At 35.0% G+C, this 27,218-nt stretch overlaps 3 protein-coding genes across 6 annotated transcripts; 1 reads left to right on the top strand and 2 right to left on the bottom strand.

The window, feature by feature from the left end:
* Window positions 1-1,160: 1,160 nt before the first annotated feature.
* On the bottom strand, window positions 1,161-15,818 carry LOC132142648 (mucolipin-1-like). Its single transcript, XM_059552670.1, has 15 exons — window positions 15,552-15,818; window positions 11,040-11,281; window positions 9,715-9,879; window positions 9,286-9,442; window positions 7,609-7,690; window positions 7,429-7,525; window positions 6,693-6,792; window positions 6,496-6,602; window positions 6,254-6,403; window positions 6,028-6,129; window positions 5,478-5,600; window positions 4,090-4,206; window positions 3,911-4,000; window positions 2,602-2,732; window positions 1,161-1,822 (listed from the first exon to the last, which is right to left on the bottom strand). The coding sequence occupies exons 1-15, from the start codon at window positions 15,592-15,594 to the stop codon at window positions 1,786-1,788; spliced, it is 1,743 nt and encodes a 580-aa protein (XP_059408653.1). The 5' UTR covers window positions 15,595-15,818; the 3' UTR covers window positions 1,161-1,785.
* Window positions 15,819-17,425: 1,607 nt separating this feature from the next.
* LOC132142647 (trafficking protein particle complex subunit 5-like) lies at window positions 17,426-18,921 on the bottom strand. The gene is made up of 3 exons (XM_059552669.1): window positions 18,859-18,921; window positions 18,294-18,620; window positions 17,426-17,909 (listed from the first exon to the last, which is right to left on the bottom strand). The coding sequence occupies exons 2-3, from the start codon at window positions 18,561-18,563 to the stop codon at window positions 17,613-17,615; spliced, it is 567 nt and encodes a 188-aa protein (XP_059408652.1). The 5' UTR covers window positions 18,564-18,620; window positions 18,859-18,921; the 3' UTR covers window positions 17,426-17,612.
* Window positions 18,922-19,070: 149 nt separating this feature from the next.
* Window positions 19,071-24,580, top strand: LOC132142646 (serine hydrolase-like protein). Of its 4 annotated transcripts, none has more exons than XM_059552666.1 (13): window positions 19,071-19,211; window positions 19,522-19,574; window positions 19,770-19,913; window positions 20,042-20,155; window positions 20,521-20,562; window positions 21,337-21,356; window positions 21,738-21,812; window positions 21,927-22,036; window positions 22,614-22,693; window positions 22,783-22,817; window positions 23,047-23,123; window positions 23,735-23,816; window positions 23,902-24,580. In XM_059552666.1, coding segments are annotated over exons 1-13 (981 nt in total). In that variant the 5' UTR covers window positions 19,071-19,209; the 3' UTR covers window positions 24,049-24,580. The 4 variants fall into 4 exon arrangements, with proteins under 4 accessions (XP_059408649.1, XP_059408648.1, XP_059408650.1 ...); XM_059552665.1 differs by having other exon boundaries at window positions 19,522-19,587; XM_059552667.1 differs by having other exon boundaries at window positions 19,498-19,574.
* Window positions 24,581-27,218: the final 2,638 nt, after the last annotated feature.

Here is a 27,218-nt window from a genome sequence, read left to right as displayed (position 1 = left end):
AAAAAAATCTCTGTATTGAACAATACATGAGTACATTAAAAAAAAATTACCCTGTCAAGACCAAAGTAATATAATAATATGCAATGACACTTGTACAAGTATTTAAAACAAATAAAAGAAAAATCCTTAATTTTTAAAGTCAGTAGATTCTTCTACACCACTTTATCTACAGGCTGGTTGTGTTGCCTTGGTCAGCAAAGTATTCGAACAAGTTCTCCATTACAAAACATTTAAAAAGACACAATTATCAGGCAACATATGATGTGATGTGACTTCTGAAAAACATCACTGTGTAGCTTCACACGTTAGTAACAGAAAGTGTAGTCTGTTTGCAGATTGTGCGCTTTAAATTAATTTGAAGCAGAAAGGCAACAGAGCCAACACAACATAAATAAAACACTACATTACAACACGATTGAATTACACATTCAAATAATAAAGAAGAATTAAAAGGAGATCTAATCATGCAATATGACCAAAAAGCAGTTGACTGACTTGGTCCTACTTATTGTGCACTTGAAGTAATGGCTTGCACAGGCCCCAGAATATAGATATTTTTACTTCCTTCTCTAATCAGTCAAGTATAATGGAGAAGATAATATATTTAGGCGCGTTTGTCCTCTGAAGTGAAAGTCATGCATGGGTCAAGCACTTTTGATGAGTTCTATTGCTCTAATATGTCACCATGGTAACAGAACACAGTAATCCTACAATAATGTTCTTGAAGGCCTCCATTTTAAAACAAAGATGATGAAGAATGGATGCGTTTTCTATAAAACACTGGATCATCAAGGTTAAGACTGTCAAATAAAATTTATAAAATAAGATTTCACTTATGATATGCAAAGCAAGGGATTTGATTCATATTAAACAAATAAATCAGTATGGAATTAAATTATGGAGGTATCATTACTTGTGAATTTGTTAACAGAAAGCTCAGAAAAATACAAAAAGCAACTGAAAGTCACCCTCTTCAACAATGAGGCATTACATTCCAAATTACAGCCAGCTCTACACACCAGGAAGAGTTAAGGCTACTTTTCTAAGGAAAAAGGCTAAATAAAAAGGCTGTTTGTTATGGATACATGGAGATGATATCAAGACACCAGGGATGGCAGTGTCTGCTCTAAGTGCTGAATAAGAGGATTTTTTTTATGATGTTTAATCACGTCGTTTTTTTTTTTTTTTTTTGGCAGCAGCAGTGTTCTACATCTGCTGAACTCTTAGGCCTGCCAGTTCAGTCTTCTTCTGGTGCAGACGTTGCACATGACTAGAAGTTACTCAAAGACATAAAAACTATCCAACAGAATGAACAGCAATAGAATCTGACCACTATGTCTCCCAGTATTGATCACTGATGACCCACTTGCACACCACAGCACATGCACTGAACGAACATGTGGGATCAACATTCAGGGAATGGTTATTGTACATGTCGCGTGCATGTGTGCAGTTTGTTATCTGTCTAATACAGTTTAAATTCAACCTCCTTAGTGTATTTATCAGTACAGACAAAGAGGCGGTACTGGGCTGCCTTTATCAACCTCCAGAATAAAGTTACAACTAAAATCAGTTTGAGGTAAAACTTAAATTTTCAGAGACTGGAGCAATTCTTCTGTTAAAATCATATATGCTCTTCTCCACTTAAGGTCCAAAGTGAAGCGACTGTGACGACTTGGGAATTTTGTCTGGAGCTTTCCTCACATTGCCACTGGCTTCCTTCCTGTTGCACTACTGCAAGGTGACCAGCAGAGGGATCTTCAGGCGTCAAGTCCCAAGATTGTTCTAGTTGATGAGGTGCACGTCCTCATACGTGGTGGTTCTGCAGGGTAACACCAACACACACGATTAAAGTCTTCATTTAAAGTATTTCATGGTAAAATATTTTCTCCTATCCCAGTTCAGTCACGATTACACAGAAGTAGTGCCAGATCTTTTCTTCCATGTATTGTTACATACATCGAAGTATAACTGATTATTGAAAAAAGAGAAAATCTAGAGCGAGCATTTATTCTATCGATAAACTGTTGATCAGATTGATATGTGGGTGTTGCACTCAAAAGTACACTGTAAAAAATGATTTTTTAAAATTTGTAATAAAACAAAGATTTGTGTTTTAAAAGAAAATAGCATTTCAGTCGTTTAATTTAATGTGTTACTTGCTATTTCTTTGGAATGATTTTAAATATTTAGCAATTTCAGAGAGTTATATAATATCCAGTTATGGTTTTAACTAAAAATGACAAAGGAGAAATAAGAATAGAAAATAGATATGGTGAATTTTCACTTTATTGTGTAGTAACAACCCTAGGTTAATTCGTAAGAATAGAAACATTGTGGTGCTATCAAAGAAAAATTGCAAAAAAAAAATAATTTTGCAATTATATTTGATAACACAAGTGCAAATACAATGCTTTACCTTTAAGAATTAGTATCTCTCTTAAACAATGTATTTTTGTGTGAAACTAACTGTATTATTTGTGCCCTTCACTATTGCACTATTGCGATTGCAGAATGCAATACATTTGTGTTAATAAGGGGCACTTAAATTTGTGATTGCTGATATTAAGAGGTATTTTGATTGTTTCTATGGTGACTCACCTGTCACAGCAGCAGAAGACAGAGCAGGGCGAGGTCTCGAACCCGCGGAACTTTCCAGAGCAGGGCGTGTCAGTGCACTCAGCGATGAACACGTGCAGATCAGTGATATGGAAAGACTCCTGAGTTTGATGCTGGATCGAAATTAAAGGATATCATGTAACTATAATCAAGCTGTTTGGATCATCTTACTCAACACTTCAGTATAACACATGTTTGAGTTAATATATATATATATATATATATATATATATACAGTACAGACCAAAAGTTTGGAAACATTACTATTTTTTATGTTTTTGAAAGAAGTTTCTTCATCAAGCCTGCATTTATTTGATAAAAAATACAGAAAAAAAAATTAATATTCTGATATATTATTACAATTTAAAATAATTGTTTTTAAATTTATTATACTTTAAATTATCATTTATTTCTGTGATGCAAAGCTGAACTTTTAGGATCATCATCACATGATCCTTTAGAAATCATTCTAATATGATGATTCATTATCAAAGTTGGAAACAGTTCTGCTGCTTAATATTTTTTCAGAACGTGATACTTTTTAGGGTACTTTGATGAATAAAAAGTAAAAAAAAAAAAAAAGAAGCTATGTTTTTAAAATATAAATATTTTGTAATAACAATATACACTACTGGTCAGTAATTTTCTTTTCTTTCTTTTTATAAAATCAATACTTTTATTCAGCAAGGATGTGTTACATTGATAAAAGGTGATAGTAAAGAAAATATATTATTAGAATATATATTATTAGAATTTTTTTTTATTTGGAATAAATGCTGTTCTTTTTAACCTTTTATTCATCAAATATATTATACAGCAGAACTGTTTCCAACACTCATAATAAATCAGAATATTAGAATGATTTCTAAATGATCATGTGATAGACTGATGTTACATGTGACACTGAAGGCTGGAGTAATGATGCTGAAAATTCAGCTTTGCATCTCAGGAATACATTATTTTTTTTAAGTATATTCAAATAGAAAACTATTATTTTAAGTTGTAATAATATTTCACAATATTACTGTTTTTTCTGTATTTTTGGTCAAATAAATGCAGGCTTGATGAGCAGAAGAAAACATTTAAAATGAACACAACATACACATACATAAAACCAATTATTTTTTAATTAAATTCTGTTTTACATTGTGTTATTTTATAAAGACATGCATGTTTGTATATATATGTGTGTGTGTGTGTGTGTGTGTGTGTGTGTGTGTGTGTGTGAGAGAGGATATCATGAACAAAACAAGTCTTTTTTTTATTCATCTGCCTCGTCTTTCACCCTTACCTTGATGGTCTCGTAAGCTCCAGTGATAAGAGCGATAAAGAGTGAGAGCACCATGTAAATGAACAGAGAGATGAATGTGTAAAGATAAACCTGCAAAGGAACAGAGTATGTTTACTGCACTGAATTCTGTAGCATTTGTTGTGTGTGTATCTGTGTGAGGAGCTGAGGGTCAAACTCACCTGACTGAAGACCCAGACAAGCATGCTGCTCTCTTGCATGCCGCTGAAGGTCACAAACATGTCATCTCCATTGATCAGAGAGAAAAGACACTCAGACACCAGTGAGAGAGAGCGGAACTGAGGAAACAACACATACCATATATAAAGAGAGAGAAGACACATGTTTTTTTATTTATATATTTTAAAACATAATTTATTCCTGTCACGCAAAGCTTAATTTTCAGCATCATTACTCTAGGCTTCAGTGTCTCATGATTCTTTAGAAATCATTTTAATATGCTGATATGTCCTTTGAAAACTGTTTTTTATTATTATCAATGTTGAAAATGGTTGTGCTGACGAATTTATTTTTGTGGGAACTGTGATAACACTGTGAAAAAGTTTGAAAGAACAGCATCTTTTGTAACTGGATCAATTTAATGCATCTTTGTTAAATAAAAGAAGAAATCTCATTAGCTACATTTCCATCCACCTGTTTTTATGTGCATTTTGGATTATCGCATAAAAAACCACTGGATGGAAATGCCAAGATGCACATAAATTCTAAAAATGTGCCTAAAAACGTATGCGCACTACTGAGTAGGATAAACATTTTATCCGATAAGAAAAAATGCAAATAAAACTACAATGGAAACACACTCCCCGAATAAATTCGACTATGCGCATTGAAAAAGTCATGTGTCTTTGCACTATGGTCTCATTCACAGCAGCTGTATGTTGTTTTGGCCTAAAGAAAGTATTTCTGAATAATTACTGTCTTACATGACTGCGTTCCCAAACAGCTGGCATTCACCTCAAAGCAATGACTGCATTTATTGTGTTACGTCTGCTCTCTCTGAAGCGCAAGTAATTTATTACCATTGAAAATTATTATATTCAGTGGCTTCTCCAAGTCTGCTTAGAGATATTTAGTGCCAGTTTATCAGGAAGTGGTGATTTTGCTATCTTTGACTCGTTGGATTGCAACGGTGCTTTATTCGCAAATGTTTTATGCAATATTCCAGTTTTGTGCATAAGTTAAATTTGCAAGTTTGGATAGAAACAGAGCTAATGACTACAAACCTTTGAATCACATATTAACAGTATAAATACTATACACCTATAAAGTCACTTTTGGACTTGTACAATTTTTTGTCAACACAGCATGTATGAAAATAAAATAATTTGTCATATTCTTAAAAAAAATTACGTTAAAAAAAGGTAAAAAAGAAATTACATTTTACTAAAAAACTAAACAAAACAAAAAACAAAACGAAAGACGATTATATTTCTAATATCAGAACCAAGTATTAAATTTTTTTGGGACATGTTCCATATATTTCCAGATTTAATTATTTTGAATTAATTGTATCATGCTTGCTTGGCCTTGTCGGGCTTAAGTTGGGTACCTTAACATGGTAGGGACCCAGCACAATCCACCCACAGAAGCAATAACCGAGGTAGATCACCGCCACACAGCAACAGAAACGGATCACATTAGGGAATGCAGCTTGTAAAGTGACGATGAGAATCTGAGAAAGGAAAACAACAGAGCATATAAAATAAACATCTCAATTGATTCACAAGCAAATCTCCACTAGAGATGTGGTGACATTTAATGAGTAAAATGTTTTAAAAATAAAAAATTTACAAAAAAAGGATACAGGCGTTATTTCAAGACAGTACTCTTTTTCAAACTGTAATACATCTATTCCAAAATTTTACAGAGTTCAAGGATTGGTAACGATATATTTCAAATATATTTAATATCTCAAATGTGCAGTATGAATAAGGTTAGTCAGTAATTTTAAGTTTATTTTCCGGCGATGAAAGTGAAAATCTAGAAACATCTGCAACCTTGTTAAAAATAATGTAAGTTTTTTAAAAATTCATAGTGAATTGTGTAAAATGTCGAGTGTAACTTCATGAACGCTGGTGTGTGGATGTGTTGTTTCTCACATTGTACTTCTGAAAAAAGGTGAGGTAGCGAATAACTCCAACCCAAACCAATAACGTTGAGGTGCCCAAGAGGATCCCACATTCATCGTAGGATGAGAGGTTCTGAGGGTTGAAATATAGTATCATGAAATCAGTGCTGATTGTGGCGATCCAACACAATGTCTCCATAAACAAAGATTTAAACATTTCCATTTTCTGAAGCTGACAGTCATCTGCGCTGACTGACCTTTAGCTCAATGCCGATCTTGATGAAGGAGCCTGTGATAGTTAGCACATCGCTAATGATGAGCAGAATATACCATCCGTTAATAAACTCCATTCTGTCTCCCCAACAAACATCACGCTTCAGAGAGGTCTTAAAGTACTTCACAAACTCCTGAAGAGAAAATACAAGACCGAATGTTAGGACAGGATTCGCTATATAATGAATGTCACATTAATGTGGATTTGTTTGATACAATGGCTTACATTTTGAAGAATTATTCCTTTGATTATAGAGCGACCACAGAGGAGCAGAGAGAAACCACACACCATTAAAACGACCCCGTCAAACCACACACGAGCATAACTATCAGCTGGAGACAGAGAGACAGCATGAGTATAAGCATATATAGTGATTATCCACAATGTACAAAAAATGATGATGTGAAGTAGTTGAGTCTTACCGGGTCCAGACACACTTGGGTCTTTACACTCCTTAATGGAGGCTTGATTTTCAAGACTGATCTTAACTTTACCACTGTGGGCCTTGTTATCCAGCAGAATCTGAACAGAAAACAGGACCAATTACATAATTATTACAGAAATATATAACATTGTTATGCTCAAAGATATACTGGGTCAAAACTAAAATTACAGATAAAGAGTTTTCTTTTATAGGCCTCTAAAATTAAATATTCTTTAAATAATGCATTTTAATATTTTATAATTCTATGAATATAAATATATTAATGACATATATGAAATACCATTAGTTATACACTAACATACTTGGCAAATTGGAAAAACTGCTCAAAACTAAAAAGATAATTTCTATATATGCCTTTTCTCCATATATATTTAGAACTACGGAGTTATAATTTTATATACAAAATAAAGAGAAATGTATAACATTACTAGCTATGCGCCGAAATGATTTTTTTCCCCAAATTGGAAACAGAAAATCTAGATACACTAGACTGAAACCGATTTTTTTGTTTATTATCAAAAAGCATAAAAAGTATAGACATTTTAAATTACATTTAAATAATGATTTTTTTTTAATATTGATAATTTGTATATTTTTACGTGCACATTGCTTTTTCTTAAGTCAAATTTTTATTTACATGTCTGTTAAAATTACATTTTAGGTCTTTTTTTTTTTTTTTTTGAGTGAAAGCAGCATTTTATGTGGAAACTCACCGTAATGAAGAAAGTGTAACAGTCAGGAATTTCATTGTGGATGATGGTCTGAAGATTTATAGCCTTCAACTGGAACTGTATGGTGACATTAATGAGCCTGAGAAAGAGTTTGAGTTTTATTATCAATGGAAATTTCTGAGCAACAAAAACAACTTGCTTAAAAAATCCTGTTTAACTTACTTGTGAAACTTGAGGGTGAAGTTCCTGTAATCAATTCCCAGACTTGGTGTGGGAGTGGACAGAGGGTTCACTCCGATACAGTCTACAAAAAGGAAGAGAGAAATTCATTACTAACTGAACCAGCCTCAGTGACTATCAAAGTCATCGGTTTGGGCAACAGCAAGATTTCTTTTAGATTTACATTAGAAAGTGATTCCTGTCATGCACTCAGTAACAAGGAACTGCAAGTGCAAAACAATGTGCAAAAGAGGAAGTAACAAGATCTTTTAGTTTCATCAGGTTTATCAACCAATAAACAAACCAAAAAATGAGTTCCCTTTCGAACTGTCTCTCCCATTGCGTTAATCACACTATGGAGGCTGCGCTCAACGAGGCAGAATGTTCTCACTGCGAGAGCTTGAGTCTCACCAAAGAAGTCTCGCACACAATCTCCATCCCTATGCTCAACACCAGGCTCAGTCCTCGATCTCAGCCATCTGAATCGCTCACTTATGAGACGGCTGTTCAAGATGCTGACTTTGAAAATGATCCTTGTGCAAGTAAGGGACTGGTTTATATTTGTGGATCTGAAAGACACTTACTTTCACATCCAGATAGCTGTCCCCCCCAGCACAGACCGTTCTTGAGATTCACATTCGAGGGAGTGGCCTTTTAGAGTCCTGCCACTGAGATTGTCTCTGGCCCCACGCACTTTTACGAAGTGTGTAGATATACACACTCTCTCCCCTCTGTAGTCCATGTCTTGAATTACCTCGACGATTGGCTGGTTTTAGCCTGATCAGAATGCTGCTCAGCCACCTGGAGCGGCTTGGGTTGAAAATCAATTTAGTCAAGAGCTCCTTGTCTTCCAGTCATCAAGTAGTCTTTCTGGGGACAGTTATCGATTTTGCCCAGATGCAAGTTTGGATAGTTCAGCGGCTAGTGACATCATCATCAAGCTGGGGACTTCACATTCCCTCAGGGCTTTCCAGAGGATGTTCGGCCTTGTGTCGACCGCTTCCTCTGTGATTTCTCTGGGCCTGCTACAATGGCAGCCCCTTCAGTACTGGCTCAAAGCTTGGCACCTGGGACATTTTAATCTCTGGGTAAGCCAATGCATCAGAGCTGTGGCCCCTTGGAAAACTGGGGTACCGTCGGGATTGACCTCCTGAAGGAAGGTTGTCACGACAGATGCCTCCAAATCAGGTTGGGGAGCTCTGAACGAGGGCAGACCGGCATTAGGCTCCTGGTCAAACCTGGAGCTACGCTTACACATCAACTGCATTGAGATGATGGTGGTTTTTGTAGCACTAAAAACCTTCCTGCTCTGGCTCACAGAGCAGTTTTGTTCTGCACCTGCCTATAGCATGGTGCAAGAGCCGACTTGTACAGCAGTCCACTCCAGCCCTTTTGCTGGGCTGAAGCACCATTATTTTGTGCAGCTACAAGAACGTGATAAAATCAGGCTTCAGTATCAGTGTAAACAGGAGTTTTCCCATAGTGTGATTAACACAAAGCTCTTTCCTCAGGGAACCGAGGTTATGTTATTAACCGGAGCATTTATAAGTGCAAGAAAATTTATATTTCAAGTTCATTTGCCTTGATCCTACATTATCCTAACATCTGTTCTGGTTAAAACAAGTACTAAAATCAAAACAGAAACAAACTGGGAGGAAAAAGAAGCTGGAAAACGATCACCTGTGACCACATGTGGATCGATGTTAAAGGTGTCATTAGCTGGGTCAATCCTTCCTTTTTTATAATACTGCTGACACAGAGAAAGCGCACTTCCATTCACACCGACATTATACACGTACGCATAGCGGCCCACTGTATTCTCTGGCAAAGCCAGGTACTGAAAGACAAGTGAAAAGGATTGGTGTTATAGAAGTCGATAAAAAATAAACATGACCACACAATCAAACTCCAGCTGGGAAAGAAAAAATATTTTCTATAAAAGAGTAATGTGGTTTTTCATAAAAATATACATTTAAAAAAGAAATTAAAATAGACTTACATTTTACAGACAAAAAAACAAGACAATTTTCAAAGAAAGATTAAATGCAAGACAACCAACTACCCAAATATATCCCTCAAAATACATGAATTATCAAATTGATACATTACCTGTTCTATTGCGTAAAACATGTGGTCATAAACATCACTCTGTGTGTAAACAGCAAGTGCGTCATTTGAATCATCATAGTCTTTGAGAAAAAGGTGTTTAAATGAGGCTGTGTTTTCCTCCTTAAACGTCACCGCCATCTCATTGCTCAAACCAAAAAGTACCAGCTAGAGATAATGAAACAGCAACAAAGAGAGGAAATGTCTTTTTAATAACAATTAATAAGCACCAAATGAGACCAAAAGTTGTATGTATATATATTTTATATAAATATCCAATGACATATTGCATACATATTATTATCATCATATAAATATTGATGTATTATAGTGGGCAATAAAATAATATCTATTTTATGTATATAATACTTTTTCAGAGGAAACAAAAAAAAACATTTCATGTATGTATACCTGTATATCGATGTTTTTTCTTGTTTCCTCTAAATAACTCTTCTATATGCATACATAAAATAGATACCAATTTATTGCTTTCTAACTATTGCTTCACTGTATATTTATACATATATACTGTGTATATACACTAGGGCTGTGCAAAAAATGCAATGCGATTTTCATGCGCATATTGTCAGTAAAGGCACTCCTGTGATTAGTAGCTTGTCGGTGGACCATGGCTCTGTGTAGTAAATGCCGTTCCACCTGAACCAGTGTTGCCAAGTCCGCGGTTGTTTTCCATGTCCACGGGTTGAAGCGACCCCAATACTAATAACGTGATGTTTAGCCCCTAAAATGCAAATTTTACCAAGGTTTGAAAACCAAGTAGACAGGATTTGTTTTGAAAACCTGGCAATCCTGATATGAACGCATGTGCTGGAGATGTACTTCTAATCACAGGAGCGCCTTTACTGACGAGATGTGCATGAAAATCGCGTTCGATTTTTTGCACAGCCCTAATATACACACACACACACTCATTGTTTTTTTTTTTATTCTATTAATTTTATTTCTTCTTGTGTATTATTCAGCTGAATATTTAGTAAGAGCCACATTTTAAAAATGTCCTTTCAGTGAGCACTGAACGATGAGATCTTGGTTTCAATGTGTGGCTTGAAACTGTACAAGACAAATTAATGCTTCCTAGCCATTAGCCAACCTATGAAACTCTGTGATACTTCAGAGTACAGAACCAAACGTTTATTTAGATGGGCCCACAGTAGGCCACATCATAGTGGTTAAAGAATAGTTTGGGGGTAAAACTGAGACATTGAGCTGCAATGCTTTCTTTAGTAAGCTTTGGGTTGAGTACATGAGCTGTAGAATGAAAATAACATTAGAAAGAAATTCTAAGAAAAGAGATTCATTTTAAATACCTGTATAGTTACTATAATGATCTTCAGTATTTGCAAAACCAGTTTAAAAGGTTTTCGGCCTTTGGCTTGGTACTTTTCACAGGGACTCATGAAGAAATATTTTAACTTCCTGCGCAATGCTTCCTCTTCTTGGTCAGCACCTATCCAGCCACCTGCAACTGGGGATGGCTTTGGGTTACTATACTCATCCCTGCAGTCATTAAAACCACAGCCTGTCACCGGAAACAGTAGCCTATCCTCTTCTGAAAGAGAAAGAGACACACAGATAGTACCAGTTGGATACATCACATGTAAATTGTCTCTTTGTTTATAAACTCCTATTCTAATACCCTTTCAATTACAGTCACATACAAGTTTACATTTAATTAATTTGTTTATTTAGAGATAAATCAATACTTTCATTCAATAAGGATGCATTAAAATGACAGTGAAAAATTACAAAGTTAAAAATTATTTCCATTTCAAATAAATGCTTCTTTTAAAGAATCCCGAAAATCATGCATCTCAGTTTGTGCACAAAAACATTAAGCGGCACAACTGTTTTCAAAAGGGACAATAGCAAGAAATGTTCCTGAGCAGCAAATCAGATAATTAGAATGATTTCTGAAGGATCGTGTAACACTGAAGACTGGAGTAATGATGCTGAGACACCAGCCCTCCAGGACCGAGTTTGGGCACCCCTGCTTTAAAGGGACAGACAGACTGAAAGATCTAATTAGGACATGAACTTCATTCTACTTCAGTCAGAGATCGAAACTTGAGATCTGATAAGTGTTTTCTTCTTTAAATAGATGCAAGATCGATGGAGAAATTCTAAAGGCTTTGAAACCGTGGCTGGGTAGACTGTCAAAGACTTTTGAAAAGAATACAAAATTGTCAAGGCTTTGTAATCGACTTGCAATGCAGCAAATCTTAATGCTTCACTCCATAGCGAGTCATGTGAAAGGGCCTTAATGTTGGTTAGCTATGGATAGCTTGTCAAGGACACGTCTTTAAATTAGCATGGCTGATCTGAGAATGAAAGTTGGGTTTTATTCCAGTCTCTTAGCATGGCCTCAATGCTCTGTGAGTTTAACAAAACATTATCAGCTTGTCTTTATTTCTCACGATGAAAAAGTGTCAGAAACCTCAATACTGTCTAGGCACTTCCTGTACTGCTGTTCTGTAAAACACAGTCAAAAAATAGGCTATGCTTTGCTTCTTTCAAATCACTGACTAAACACTTCCCAAAAGCATTTCGAAGTCTGAAACTACCAGAAATATATCTTTTGAAAGTGGTGGCTAAAAAATTTTCTTGTGCAATTCTGTAAAGATTTTTGTTCAAACCAAAATGGTAAGTGATTCATTCAGTCCTGTGTTTTTTTTTTTTTGCAGTAGCTCTCTACCACAATGACCAGTTATCTCAATCACATAACAACACATTGCATTATATTATTATTAAATAAAAATATGACAAAAATAATCTATTTTTTCGACAACAGCCCATTTATAACTCCTTCTCATTACAAGTTAAGGGAAGATGGTTGGTGCATTATCACATTATCACAGCTACATGCCTACATATGTAACGGAAATATGGTGGAACACCATTTTTCCTGCCTCATTAATCACCATCCAGAGTGACAGCTTCTAATCTAGGCTGAACAGAAAGTGAAATACTAAAGACAATAGTAAGTGGGTCAGCCATTTAAACGAGATTAATGATCACAACGTGTGCATGCTGACAAATGGGAAATTTCATGCTATTACTGCACAGCAGAAAATTACAGACTGGTGGATGAAATGCACGTAGGGTTCTTTTAAGTTCCTGTACTGTTCATACTGAGTTTCCAAGCTGGCGTGATTTCCCTGATTTCTTCATTTTTTGAACATCTGACCTGCCGATGACTGCACTATTATGCAAAAATGGAGAGAGACTGAGAGTATGTATGAAACTCTACCTATTGGCTCTCATTGTTCTCACTAATCAAAACCATCATTGTTCATCTAGCAGCAAATCTGTGCCTGTCAGAGCCGAGCCACTGGAATCTTGCCTTAAAACACAATACCTTAAATACGCCACATTCTTGCTATTGTATAACAGGAAAATTTCAATGTAATCTAGTGAAGTCAAAGGAATCTTGAAAGCAAAACTGCAGTGGATGTGGGTGATTATCATGAGCCTTAGTCTACAAGTGATAGTCAATCAAATGCCAAAAAAATAAACTGAAAAATCTCATCCATCAAGTTTTTCAGGTAGCCCTGTTTTAGTGCACAGGCATACATTGGCTCCACGCACGCTCTTGCTTTCATAATAGGTCTATCATCAGCATGTTATATAAACCCTATCACAGATGACATCAGGGTTTATCGTTCTGTCTGAGCCACCCATGAACAAACACACACACCCACACACAAACACAAGAAGAAAATAAACTGAGCGTGAGGCATAAGGCCACACAATTGTGAATTTAAATGTTATGAAAATCTTGGGATGCACTGAAATTCCAGCAACCAAAAAAATTCAGCTGACAAAAAAAAAAAAAAAAGATTTTGGCAAAAGTGTATTTGAAGGGTTGCAATTGCTGAACACAACACTGACATTTCAATTGAAAGTGATGTGACATACAGCCAAGTATGGTGACCTATACTCAGAATTCGTGCTCTGCATTTAACCCATCCAAAGTGCACACACACACACACCCGGAGCCATTTATGCTGCGGCGCCCGGGGAGCAGATGGGGGTTCGATGCCTTGCTCAAGAGCACCTAAGTCATGGTATTGCCGGCCCAAGTTTCGAACCCACAACCCTAGGGTTAGGAGTCAAACTCTCTAACCACTAGGCCACGACTTCCCCCATTTTTCGAGCACAAAATGTACAACAACTAAACCTGTAAACTGTGTGGACAGAACACACTTCACAGTGACCAAAAATAATGATAGAATGGCAGAATGTAATTTGTTCAGTTGAAATATTGAGACATTATCTCATTGCCTACTATGACTAACTATTTTCTTTTTGGTTTTAAGCTAAATGAAAAATTTAATTTTGGTTAAAAAAAAAAATGTTGCAACACTAGAAAAAAGTATTCTTAAGATATTTTTCTTGTATGTAAAACTACTAGGAGACATTTATTTAGAAAATCACTAACACTTAAAAAAAAGTCTAGTTTAAAAGTTTGACTTCAATTTACTTGAGCACCGCATTTTTATTTTTTTTAGATGCTGCAACAGATGCAAGGGCAACAGCCAAACATGTTCGTCTAGTGCATGTTTTTCAAAGAAAAACTATTGAAAATCTGTAAATGTGAAAAGGCTTTCTGTCAGAACGTTCCCTATGCAATTGATTTATTACTCTGTAGACAACCTGAATTGATGCATGTAATCGCAAACCATTGTTCTTCCGTAGTTTCCCATAAACATATTTTTGATCAAAACTACATAGCTATTGAGAAAAACATTTAGGACTTGCTTTAATCGATTTTGAAATAATTTAGTGCTGATAAGTGGATCCTACATTACAGAACAGACTTAAAAGCGGAAATAAATTAAATAGGTTTTTGACTATTGGTTAACATGATCAAATAACCAGCAGAAAGTCTTTTCAGTTGCTAGACATTACAAAGATGTATTTTCTTTCTTTCTTTTTTTAAATAACATTCTTAACATTCAACATAGACCAGGATTAAAGACAAAAATATTAAAGCTAATACCCAATTTTTGTAATTCTTTTTTTTAAACAGGTGGCAAATGTAGTTATTATTTCCAGCATGTTTTATGACTCCAAAAGCAAATGATGGTGTTACTGTAGGAATAAGGTCAATGGGACACAAATGAGGAAGAAAATACCAAAACAAGCCAGCGGAAAATAAATCACAATCCATGTACTAACACAGCCTCGTGATAAAATACTGAATCATCCAAACCACAAAATCCTTCAACAAAGGTCAAATAGGCCTATTTGCACACATAAAGGAAAGGATGTAACCAAATAATTAGTACTAAGGGGAACCAAGGTAAGATGCAATTAATTGCAAACTACACAAAAATACCTACTCTGCATTTTATTGGGGACACATCGTGATCAATGGTAGTTATGGCCCTGAGCATAAGTGAAACTGTACACGGTGACCACACGAATCTGCATTATGAACGAAGGTGCACTAAGTTTACACACTGCTCGAAACGAAATATTTTGGCTCTGTTGAGGGTGTAGAACAGGAAAGACTGTTTGAGACAATAATTACGTGAATCATCATAATGGCACTTGCAGCACACATACCAAAACAGCCATTTATTTACATCTAGAATAATAAACTATGGCGAGACTAAGACTAAAAGACAGCCTCTTCTGATCCTGCGCTCGTGACTTCTGCTCAGTCTAGACTCCTGTGACTTTTTCTGCATTTACCACTTTTGTGCACAATATATAATACACACATTCACGATACAGAAAATAAACTAACTATTTTGTACTCCATTCCATAAAGAATGACTCTATTTCCACTCTCGCGGTCTAACACCGAAACTCACCGGCGGAAACATGATTGACTTTATTCGCGTCCACCTCGGCCATGTCAGCGATTTAAAATCCCGCGTAGAAGCCGTCGGCATTAAAATCCCAGTTTAATTAACAGTACAAAAGAACCCGAAACTGTTCAACAGGCTTGTTTTGGCCCTCGGTGGTTAATTGAAGGGTTCCTCTCCGGCTACCGCATATTTACAAGCGACCGCTCGCGAGCAGCACAGGCAACTTCCGATGATGTCACGTGATCAGACAACACCATCATGTGACAAACTCTGACGCTGCGGATGGTGCGCGCGTGTGTGGACCATAGACTGTGAGTGTGAACAGAGCTTGTTGTGTATTAACTATACACATTATGTAACAGTGGAAAAGGGAGTTCTTTGTGTCTGTATTCTAAATTCTACTTTGAAATAATTCGATCACAAAATTTCTAATGTACCAATTGATTCTCTCTACTTTACATTTACATTTAATCATTTAGCAGACGCTTCTATCCAAAGGGACTTACAAATGAGAACAATCAGACCAACAAGAGAACAGCAACAGTATACAAGTGCCATGACAAGTCTCAGTTAGTCTAGCACAAAACACGTAGCCAGGTTTTTTTTTCAAGAATATGATAGACAAGAAAAGGTAGAATTAGTTGGTTAAGTGCTGGCGAAAAAGATGAGTCTTTAGATGTTTTTTTTTTAAATGAGTAAAGACTCAGCTATTCGAATTGAGATTGGGAGGTCACTTTAAAAAGGACATTGCATTATCCTTCATATATTAAAACATAATAAGTTTAATTTACAGCTGTATTATGTTCTGTTTTTCTGATATTTAACGGTTACAAACAAATTATAATAATAGTTTGAAAGGTTGTTCATACCATGGGTGATTGGCTGAAAATCAGTTTGAAACCACGCTTTAGTCATAATTCATTGATTTGTTTATTAAAGTGAAGGCTAGCTTTTTTTAATATATACAGAATAGTATCTTATTTTTTATTGTTTTTGACCTATATTGACTGAAGAAAAAAAACTTTTGAGAAAATGGAAGCAGGAACTTGCACTCAAACTTACACCACTGAACAGATTTAACAGATTAATCATTTAATTTTCAGTTTTGTAGCCTGTTTTGTCAGTACTCAAGAATCAGTGTGAAACATATGACTTACTGGGAACAGTTTGTGCTGATTTGTTACAACATGACACCATTTACAGGAAATCAAGCCGATACTAAATGCCATGATTACACTTAATTACACAAAACTGCTAAATCTAGTTCCTGAAAAAATGTCCCTTCTGTTTACTTAAGTTATTGTTACTGCAATAAAACTCTAATTAGAAAGAAACAGTCACAGTATTACATAATGTCAGTATTAATATCTATAATTATTATGAAAATCTATAATCATAATGCTATGTTAAGTATTAATAATAACTATTGTAACTACTGAACAGCATTTAGGCATAAAATATTGTTATCATGGTACATATTTGTAAGGGACAGTATTTCCTCCTCTCTCCTTGTGGTTTAAAAACTTTTTATTATATTGTGTGATGAAAAATGAAACAGCATGAGCACATGAAACAGTAACACATAGAACAATCCTCTATAATACAAAAATCAAGAAGTCCAAATGTAATAATTCATTTTGTAAATAAAACTTCTCTGTTACTGCTAGTTCAGATTTTTCATTTTGACACATGTACACTGTCTGCACAATTCTGTGATATACTCAAGCAACTAAGAGTCATTTTTTTTCGCACAACTTCATTGCAGTGATACTAAATTCAAGTGAGATCCAAGCCTAAATTCAATACTGATTGAATTTATCATTTATTACAATTTATTCATGTCTTATTATTGTTCAGGTGTAAAATTCACCCTCACTGCATTAGTGTGGCTTGTCCTAAGCAATATTCTGTAACATCATTTAAAAAAAGGACAGCCAGAGACAGATTTGAAGTTATTTTGAGATCTGTGCTAGATTCAGTGAATTTGTTATCAAAGCTTTAAAAATGAGTAGGGGAATAACAATGTTGAGACTCCAGACTCAAGACTAAAACTTGAGCCATCTGCTATCTGCCATCAAGAGATTTATCACGAGCAATGACTGCCTCGTCAAACTTGATCATCAGTGTGGTCCCCTTGTGCCAGTGGACAGTGACTTTGGCGGGGAAGCCACTGTGGGTTAGGATAGCCTCCACGATGCCACCGGTGAAGGCTGCACAGTTCAAAGTGCTGTTCTCCTTCGGTACTGAAATGTAGGCATTGATCAAAGGCTCCTTTTCAATGATGTAGTATGTTTTGTCATCATCGTTGGCTTGTTCCAGTTTGTCTGCTTCCTTGCCGAATAATGCTTTCCATACGTTTACCTAGCAAGAAAGAAAGAAACAGAGCTAACTCTATAGGCTATGTAAACTTTGGAGTTATTAGTTCACCCAAGAATAATTCTCATCCTCAGGCCAGCAATACGTAGATGAGCTTGTTTCTTCACCATAACAGATTTAGAGAAATGTAGTATTACATCACTTGCTCAACAGTGATGGACTGGAAACATGTGAATTACTTGTGGATTACTGTGATGTTTTTAGTTCTTCTGACTCCCATTGGCACCCATTCACTGGTGAGCAAATAGTGTAAATGCTAAAATTCTCCAAATCTAAAGAGACAAACTCATCTGTCAGTTTTAATTTTTAGGTGAACTATTCCTGTAACCAAAAACTATCTACAATCTGTAAACAAATAAACAATGATACCTTAATAAAGAGAAGTATGTTTAAAACTTTGGTCTCTCTTTTTCCATTTTTCTCCCTCATCACAAGGACGTCCAGAAGACTGGCTCCGACCCCTTGACCCATGTCCGCCAGCCGGGCCTGGAGCTCCGACACCGAGTACACGCGGCTCTGGCAGTACTGCACCATCTCTGAGAAGAGCAGCGCGAACGCGCTCACGCTCACCTCAGTTTTGGGGCGCGTTAGCGAGCGCTCGAGGATCGCAGATTTGCCTCGCGTGAAGCGCACCTCCATTCCGTCCACACCGAAATCGAATCACAACCTGAATTAAACAACGAATTTGACGGAATCCTGGAATATAAACAAATATTCTGTAATAAACCAGCACATTATAATCCGCAAATGAATGTCAGTTAACCTTAGAATTCATTGATTTGTCATTCATTAATGTAGTTACTCTAATTACATTATAGGGTTTCCTGATTTTATAAGGATTGAATAATAGATCGAACGAGCCAACTTGTAAAGAAATGATGAAATGATAAGGCAGGTATCTTAATCAAAGCATATTTCATTGCTAAGCGTTTACCTGATGTTTTGGGTTTCAGTTCCGGAAGCGTGAAGCCAAGATTAGCGGAAATCGTCACTCTACGCTTGTAAGCGCATATTTTCAATATAAAAGTAGGACGGGAAATAACAATGACTTTACGTTTTCAAAACGAAGCATGGTGTTTTGTAGTGGAAAGAGTTTTTGAAATGTAATTTTCGTTGTATTCGTTTTCGAAAAGCACTTTCTAACGAAATTATTATTCAGCAGCAACGACTTTTATTTTAAAGTCAATTAAAAGTTAGTGGTCAGGATGCGCTTTGCTCACACTGTGCGTGGTGTGCTTGTAAATAGCAACTAGACTTGAAAAGAACAGGCGATTTATATCCCTCGATGTAAGTTTGCAATTAATTTGGAAAGCGGAACCATATAATTAACAGTTTTATACAGATATATTTCCTCCTCACGTTCCAGGACAGTTTAGGAGCATAACAGCTTCTGAATTTATACTTTTATATCTTTTTTTATAAATAAAGATATTTATACTTTTTATATCTGTTCTGCATCTGTGAATTTAGTCTGAAAATATATATTTTTTCTTTTACATGCATGTCATGTTCAGGTGAATAATGTTAAGGTACTTCCGAACCTTTACAAATATGTTTTTCTATTAAACTTACATTTCTCCTTAAACTGCACTGCAAGGTGTGACGATGCTTCCTGCCTTCACGAGCCTCAGACACTTTTCCACAACTACGGTGAGGAGAGCAGGTAAGAAAATGTATTGAATTTAATTAAATTTAATATTTAGGTTTTTTTTTATTTACATAGGTTAACATTAATCATATTTGCTTCAAAATCAACTTTTAAATACATTAAGGGAGCATATTTTATATGATATACATGAATGTTATCAATTCACCTGTCATCTAATGATGACTATATTTTGACAGCGTCTGAGTTCCGAATGACTGTCCCGTGGGGAGAGATGAGAGGTCAGGTTTGGGGTCCTTCTAATGGTCGTCCTGTGCTGTGCTTGCACGGTTGGGCTGACAACTGCGGGACATTCAGTACCCTGATTCCACTGCTTCCTAAAGGTGCAGTGAAGGATTTATTAACATTATGAAGGTCCACATGGATAAATTCATTCTTACATACCTCATCTACAAATGAAGTGAAACTGGTTCTCAATTTCTCTTGTTTTTAAATTCCACATCTCTCCCAGACTGGAGATTCGTAGCCATTGACTTTCCAGGTCACGGTCTCTCGTCTCATCGGCCTGATGGGTGCCTTTACACCTTCCCTTTGTATGTGGCTGATGTTCGGCGAGTTGTTGAAGGTTTGAAACAACTCAGCCTTTGTTACAAACCATTCATGATTCATCTTCATTACAAAAAAAAAAAAAACAGTGTTTGAAGTAAGAAGACTTGTCAAAGGTATAGGCTTTTTAATTTCAGTGCATTTTGGCAATTTGTTTTACTCATTTTATGCATAAGCAAGTAAAAAAAAGAAGTGGAAATAATGCAAAATAAACATTCAAGACAATCAATGAAAGTAAGCCATAATAGATAATACAGTGACGCATCTATAGTAAGTTTTTCTTGTTTTAATTATTTTATTTTTACTGAAAAAGCAAGGCTAAAGCTAATTTAATACATACTGTAAGTTTGACTATATTTGTTTTTTTTTTTCATTTGTTTGCAGCTCTTCAGTGGAAGCAGTTCTCTATCATTGGACATAGTATGGGTGAGTCAACACTTCATACATTTATAAAGGTCAAAGTTTTCTTGTGTGTGTGAAAGGTCAGAGGAAATATGCAAACTGTACGTTAACTGATGATAAATCATTTTATTGTGCAGCTGTGTAGTGCTATGTAAAGCCTTTATATTTTGTAGCTTTTCTTCAATGACATAAATGTATGTTAGTAGATCACTAGAAGGGCGTTAGAAGGACACTCTGGGATCAATGCCACCAACTTGTCTTCGTATTTCCTCACTATTTATAGCATCACCACTTCTCTAATGTCACCCTTATTCACGACCAGATGATGATCAAATTTGAGTACCCGTGGTATTATTTTCTAAGATTTGATCTTAAATTAATTAAAATATATTTTAAAACAAAGATTTAAATATTCCACAGTAGGAAAGAAGTGTGAGTTAGGCGTGGGTAAAGATATAGAAAAAAAAGAGGTGAACAATTCATTAACATTACCTTACATTAATGTATAATCCAAATTAATGCACAGTCTTGAAGTAACATAAAATAACCACAATTATATAATAATAATAATATAAAAAATAATGATAATTATTGATAATAATTAAATGTAATAAATAATAATCATGGTTACTGGATAACACTGCAATGTAAATGAAATTATAATTTTTTTAAAAATCAGTCAATTTCACAAATAAGTAACAGATATTCATGACATTCAAGTAAGTGGAAACTATTTTTGAACTGGGTTAATTATTTGTCAGTTTACCATGATTTTTTTTTTTTGTTTTTTTTTTACAGGTGGGAATGTGGCAGGAATAGTGAGTATCCATCATATTTTTTTATATTTATGTGAATGTTATTGTTGTTTAGTACAGTTTTTCTCAGCTGGTTTACTTCATGACTCAGATTTGACATAAAGGAAAAAAGTATTACAGTACTAAAACGATGCAATGTAAAAAAAAAAAATGTCTTTAAATGATTTAATATTACAGTAAGCTCTAAAGCTCCAACAGTTTGCAAAGTTATTAACTTTTTGCTATCTTGCTATGCTTGAGTATAAAGCTGGCTTGCATTGTGTTTATCTGCTGTCCTTGAACGGATACATTTTAGGTTTTTGCAACAGAACCAAAGTTTTAGTAAATAAAGTAGCTGTAATTTGTAAATGTAGTGTGTGATAACAGTTCCTTCTGGTTTTCCAGTTTAGTGCCTTGTACCCAGAGATGGTTGATGCTGTAGTTCTCTTGGATACTTATGGATTCCTCCCAACACAAATGGTATCAATAGACTAAGCATTTTAGAGTCATCATTTGTAAATCATAAAGAAGACTTCATATTCAACATACATGCAGCAATGATAACAACACGCATGTTTACTGTTACTTCCTTAGACTGACATGTTCAAGAACATGAGGAAAGGGATTAATGATCAAATCCACTATGACAACAAGACGGACGAGAGGAAAGAGAGGGTGTACACGTATGAGAAAGCCAAAGAAAGGTGAAGAATTCCTCACATTCGGTTACAGACAAACATGTAGCACATCAATGTTCTTGTTTTCAGTTGAGTTTCAGCCACATTTTGAGTGTCTTCTCTTTAAAATCACCCAAAATTCAAAATATAAAACTCAATTTTTTTATGAAACATTGCAGTATTTATTATAAACGATTTATCTTGGACAAAATCAAGTCGCGCCCCACATTTTCTTCTTATTTGAGAAATTATTTCACTTGGACATATGTAACAATATGGAAGTAAAGGTGATCACAGCTTTCATTTAACGTCAACGTAAACATTTTTACAGTTATTCCTCTTTAACTGTAAAAATCATTAACCCACCTCATATTGATTGCAAAGCTGAATTTTCAGCAACCCGTATCGCATGATCCTTCAGAAATCATTCTAATCTTTGCTGCTTATAAAACATGTATTGTTGTTATCAACTTTAAAAACAGTTGTGCTGCTTAATATTTTTTTATGATAACTGTGATACACTTTTTTCAGGGTTCTGTGATGAATAAAAAGTACAAATGATTCAAATGAATTTATTATTATTATTATTATTATCCTCTTATAGATTGAAGGCTGCAAACCCCTCCCTTTCCGATCAGTCTGCAGACATTCTGTTAGAGCGAGCTGTCAGAGAAGTTGAGGGAGGTAAGACATACAGCAATTGAATTCTCACTCTACAGAACTAGACTTTCTGACGTTTTATTTTTCTCTAAATTACTTCCTTTCTCTTAAAGGATTTGTATTCACCAGAGATTTCAGGATCAACCTGGTGAGCCATTTATTCATTCCTTTACATTTCAGTTGTTTGTTTATTACTGATAACAAGATTTCATATTTAGTTTGACTGTTTGACCCTTATTTATCTGTGACAGATCTGCCCAAAACTCATATTATCATATACAGTAGTTTATTCCTTTTTTGTTGTGGTTTCTGCTTGTGTTTAGGAATGAATTTGTAAAAAACACACAATACATTTCATAATTTTGTTTTTGTTTCAGAAAAACATTGTGAATAATAATATTGAACAGTGCCTCCACATGTTGTTACTAGTTAAAGCCAGAGTGATGCTATTGCTGTGAGTTTACACACACATACACACACACACACACACACACACACACACACACACACACAGTTTCCATAGTCTTCAAGAGAAACACTGTGCACATTTAAACACAATGTTCAGAATTAGAGATGCATGATTATTACAATTCTGTCCAGTACTGATATGATGATAATTATTTTCATGATATGACCAGAAACTAATAATTGGCAGCTATTAAATTCTCTACTGTTATGTCTAAATAAATTAGAAATAAATAACTAAAAATGAAAATCATTCATTTATATACGAAAAGTCAATTTAGGCATCACAACATTATAATATACAGTATGAAACATATTTTACTTTTTAAAATATACTGACCCCAAAAAAGTATTAAATCAAATATAAAATGCCAGAATGACATTGTATTAGATAACAAGATATATAAACCTAGTGGCATCTGCAGACAACTGTATGAATGCATGTTAAGTGTGACTTAAGTGCATATTAACTACAGTTAAAAAACACAATTTATCCACACAGCAGTTTTAGACAATATCAGTATCTGAATTTGTCTTGCATTCATGTCTTGTGACATAGTTGCCACATTGTTTCAAAAGGAAAGATGTGTCTTTCTTTAGGGCAAAAGATGGTATATTCAAAACGTTTACTCTTCCTAATGGATATGGTGATATGATTCAGAAGAGCTGGATTGATCAAAAAGTGAGATGTGCAAACATACACACAAACATAAGTGCAAAATGTCTGTCTGTTGTTAAGCAGAAATCTCTTTCTCAATCCTCTGCAGGCCACCATTCTTAACATTGAAGGGGATCATCACATTCACCTCAACACACCTGAGTCTGTAGCCTCCATAATCACTGATTTTCTTCAGTCACACAGTCCTGACGAAACAGGGAATGAATCAAAGAAAAATCAGTCTTCCAGATTATAGCACTCAGATGATTCAAATAATGAAGTACACTGATTAAAAATATTTACACCATTAACCAATTCTCGTAATTTTGTATGATACTGTGATGCTTTAAGCATCATAAACCTAAAATTATTTTTTTAAATTTACAAAAGTTATTTTATTAGAAAACACTCAGAATGTTTCCAGTATTTTCGATATCCAGTTGTCTTCCATTTTTAACAAGATGTTCAGTCCCTGCGTGTGGACATCTCCCTCACAGAATGATGCAGCCACATTCACACCTCACAGTTGGTACGGTGCTTTTTGAGATGTGGACCATGTTATATTGGCAAAATACAAAATAAACGCTTATAAATTAATCAGTATTCAAAAAATAGGTTTAGTGCTGAACTGGCTTTATATATTACTAATCTATTCAGAGAGAAGCTGGCTATATGTGATGAACTAAAGTTTTTTTGAAAACGTAAATATTAACTAAAACATCTGTTCGTTTTTACTTTTGTTGTGATGAAGCGAAACTAAAGGTTAAAGTCTAATGCAATTTGTGCAATACTTTTTGTGTTGACTATCAATAGCATGATATTCTGAAGGCCAACTACTGTGTAATGTGTGCTTGTGTCTATAAATCTGCTTTATGTATATTCAGTCAGACATTGCTCACCTCAAGCTAGTAGAGTCATGTAGCTTCCAAATGTGTGTGTGAGTGTGTGTGTGTTTGTGTGTGTGTGTGTGTGCAAGAAAGATTGCTTTGGGAAGATTTTTCTGGGAAGTGTCATTCATGTTAAAGACATTAAATTCTGTAATCATTTACCCTCAAATCTGTATTTTTCTTTCAAACACCACAAAAGGAGATTTTAAAGGGATAGTTCACCCAAATTTTGTGCTGAGCACAAAAGAAGAAATTTTGAAGAATGTTGATCACCAAACAGTTTTGATTCCCATTGACTTCCAATGTATTTTTTAATTGTATTTAATTGTATTTATTTATTTTTTGTCCATATGATAGACATCAATGGGAACGGAAATGTTTACCAAAATTCTTTAAAATCTGTATTTCCATAAAATAAAATATGGATAGTCTCATTACAGATAATGACATACCAGATTTGATTATGCATATGTTGTAAATATTCGATTTAGGAGATTTGTTAGCATATTAAAAATTTCAAAAAATATATTTTTTTATATATTTACAGATTCAATGTACCAGACCACCATTCATTGTATGCAAAAGACAGCAATGACATTTTGTTAAATTTCTTCTTTTTTGTTCCAAAGAATAAAGTCATACAGGTTTAAAATATAAATAATGACAGAATTGTGAACTATCCTTGATGTGCGCAATGCTGTATGTTATTTAAACCTTTTGGGAATGTGAAAACATTTATACAATATAACATTCCTCCTAAAATTTTCCTCTAATTTCCGATGATAAGTGCCATGTTTCAGTTTAACAAGAAATGATTAGTAATATGAGAGCAAGATTGAGAAGAAAGGGATAACAAAAAATTATTACATAACTTCTGCTCTGACCCTTTCCTCGTCAGAGATATTTCCATGGTTACCCCCCCCCTCCCAACTGGAATGGGATGGTACAGCTTTTGACAAGGAGAGCACAAAAGCAAGGGTGCGAGAAAAGCCCTCATTCCATAGTACTGAATAAAATAAAATGTCTTTGTCAGCTGCTATTTAGCTTCGTTATTCAGCATTTTAATTAGACGATTCCATCTGCTTAGCCTGGGTTTGAGATTTAAAACCCGAAACTACAGCTTCAGTTCACAGACGATCAAGGAAAGACTGCAGGTATGTGAAGACACACATATGTGCATGTGTGGAAGTGATGTTTATCGCATGCTGTAGAAGTATGCTTAATCTTTAGTGTATTTCATCATTTTACGTCATCTTCATTTTTTTTTTTTTTTTTGTACTTCATTGACAGAACCTGCTGCACTGTTAAGTATGAGTGACATTACCATCATATTTTGATATGGATTATGCAGCATTTCATATGCTGCAGTGCACAGATGCGTTCTCATTTAGAGAATAATATATGTGTCTCTATGTTTCTATGTTTCTCTCTTTCTATACTTTTGAGATCACACAATGCCCTGGATGTTTCTGGACTGGTTCGTCCCCGTCTATCTGCTGGTCTCTGTCCTGGTCCTGGCTGGTTTTGGAGCATGTCTGTATTTTCTGGAGCCAGGTCTTCAGGATGCCCACAAGTGGAGCAACAAATCACTGAGGCACCAGCCGTTGGCTCCCATAAGACAAACATGCTGCAGAGATGACGACAGCAATGCCTTGTTATGATAGTGCATGTGTGGATGCTGCAATGAGACGTTTGTGCCAAATCATACTGTATATTGATGCCACTTTATCAAAATCCATTGTCTTTCACAGGGTTTCTATATTACAGACCAAAATAGTATAATACACTGCAGAACTCAACTGCAGAACGGTGATGATTCCCACACAACCTTCCACACAAGTCGACATCAGAGTAAGTTTTGGTGACATTTGGCCAAATTGGAGGAACATCCTTGACTTTTATGTAAAGGGTGTATTGTGTGAAAACACATTACAAACAAAGAACAAACAAGAGGGAATGTTTCCAGATCATGACGGCCATGTTCCAGTTCACATTTTAGAACATACCTGAAATATCTGTAAAACCAGTGTCCCAAGATACATACGTTATATTGTGAATTAAAGAGTAAAGTAGGGAACTCAAAATACTCATGCTGCATGCTATTTGTCATTAGTCATTAAATAATGATAGAAATATTGGAAACTGCAGCAGTTACTGCCTTCTGATATAAAAAGTGCCATATTTCAAAAGCATGTTCAAGACTCATTTTTAAGAATACCAACTAGATTTCTGTCGCAGATGTTTTAACTTTTGCAATCTCTTTAAGATTCTAAAAACACACTGTTCACATTGTCTTATCAGTGGTCTAGCATTCTTTTCTGAGGCCCTGGAAGTGTTTATTAGCAGTTTATTAGTTTTAGTTTTTTTCACGTGCCAGTAGTTTTTGTCACTCAGATTATCTTTGGTCTGTAGCATCTAGATTCACACCAATTTCATCAACAAAATGCCTTTAATGCGAGTTAAAATTGTGTTAAGCTGTTGGTTATAATCATACTTTGGACAATCGTATATAATGCATTCGCAATATAGTGGATAATTG

Source organism: Carassius carassius, chromosome 6 (genome assembly GCF_963082965.1).
Source record: "Carassius carassius chromosome 6, fCarCar2.1, whole genome shotgun sequence".
In the NCBI taxonomy this organism is placed as follows: Eukaryota; Metazoa; Chordata; class Actinopteri; order Cypriniformes; family Cyprinidae; genus Carassius; species Carassius carassius.
Note: the sequence above shows the minus strand (reverse complement) of the source record. Positions and strands in the feature narration are given on the sequence as shown.

What these genes read in the sequence shown, in the direction of transcription:
- LOC132142646 (XM_059552665.1), top strand. Translation starts at nt 19,530, where the DNA reads ATGCTTCCTGCCTTCACGAGCCTCAGACACTTTTCCACAACTACGGTG. An exon ending in TGTTCGGCGAGTTGTTGAAG is followed by an intron (nt 20,156 to 20,520) that starts GTTTGAAACAAC and finishes ATTTGTTTGCAG; the next exon opens with CTCTTCAGTGGAAGCAGTTC. An exon ending in TATCATTGGACATAGTATGG is followed by an intron (nt 20,563 to 21,336) that starts GTGAGTCAACAC and finishes TTTTTTTTACAG; the next exon opens with GTGGGAATGTGGCAGGAATA.
- LOC132142648 (XM_059552670.1), bottom strand. Translation starts at nt 15,594, where the DNA reads ATGGCCGAGGTGGACGCGAATAAAGTCAATCATGTTTCCGCCG. An exon ending in TTCACCCTCAAGTTTCACAA is followed by an intron (nt 7,526 to 7,608) that starts GTAAGTTAAACA and finishes ACTCTTTCTCAG; the next exon opens with GCTCATTAATGTCACCATAC. An exon ending in TTGTCTGGGTCTTCAGTCAG is followed by an intron (nt 4,001 to 4,089) that starts GTGAGTTTGACC and finishes GTTCCTTTGCAG; the next exon opens with GTTTATCTTTACACATTCAT.
- LOC132142647 (XM_059552669.1), bottom strand. Translation starts at nt 18,563, where the DNA reads ATGGAGGTGCGCTTCACGCGAGGCAAATCTGCGATCCTCGAGCGCTCG. An exon ending in ACATACTTCTCTTTATTAAG is followed by an intron (nt 17,910 to 18,293) that starts GTATCATTGTTT and finishes CTTTCTTGCTAG; the next exon opens with GTAAACGTATGGAAAGCATT.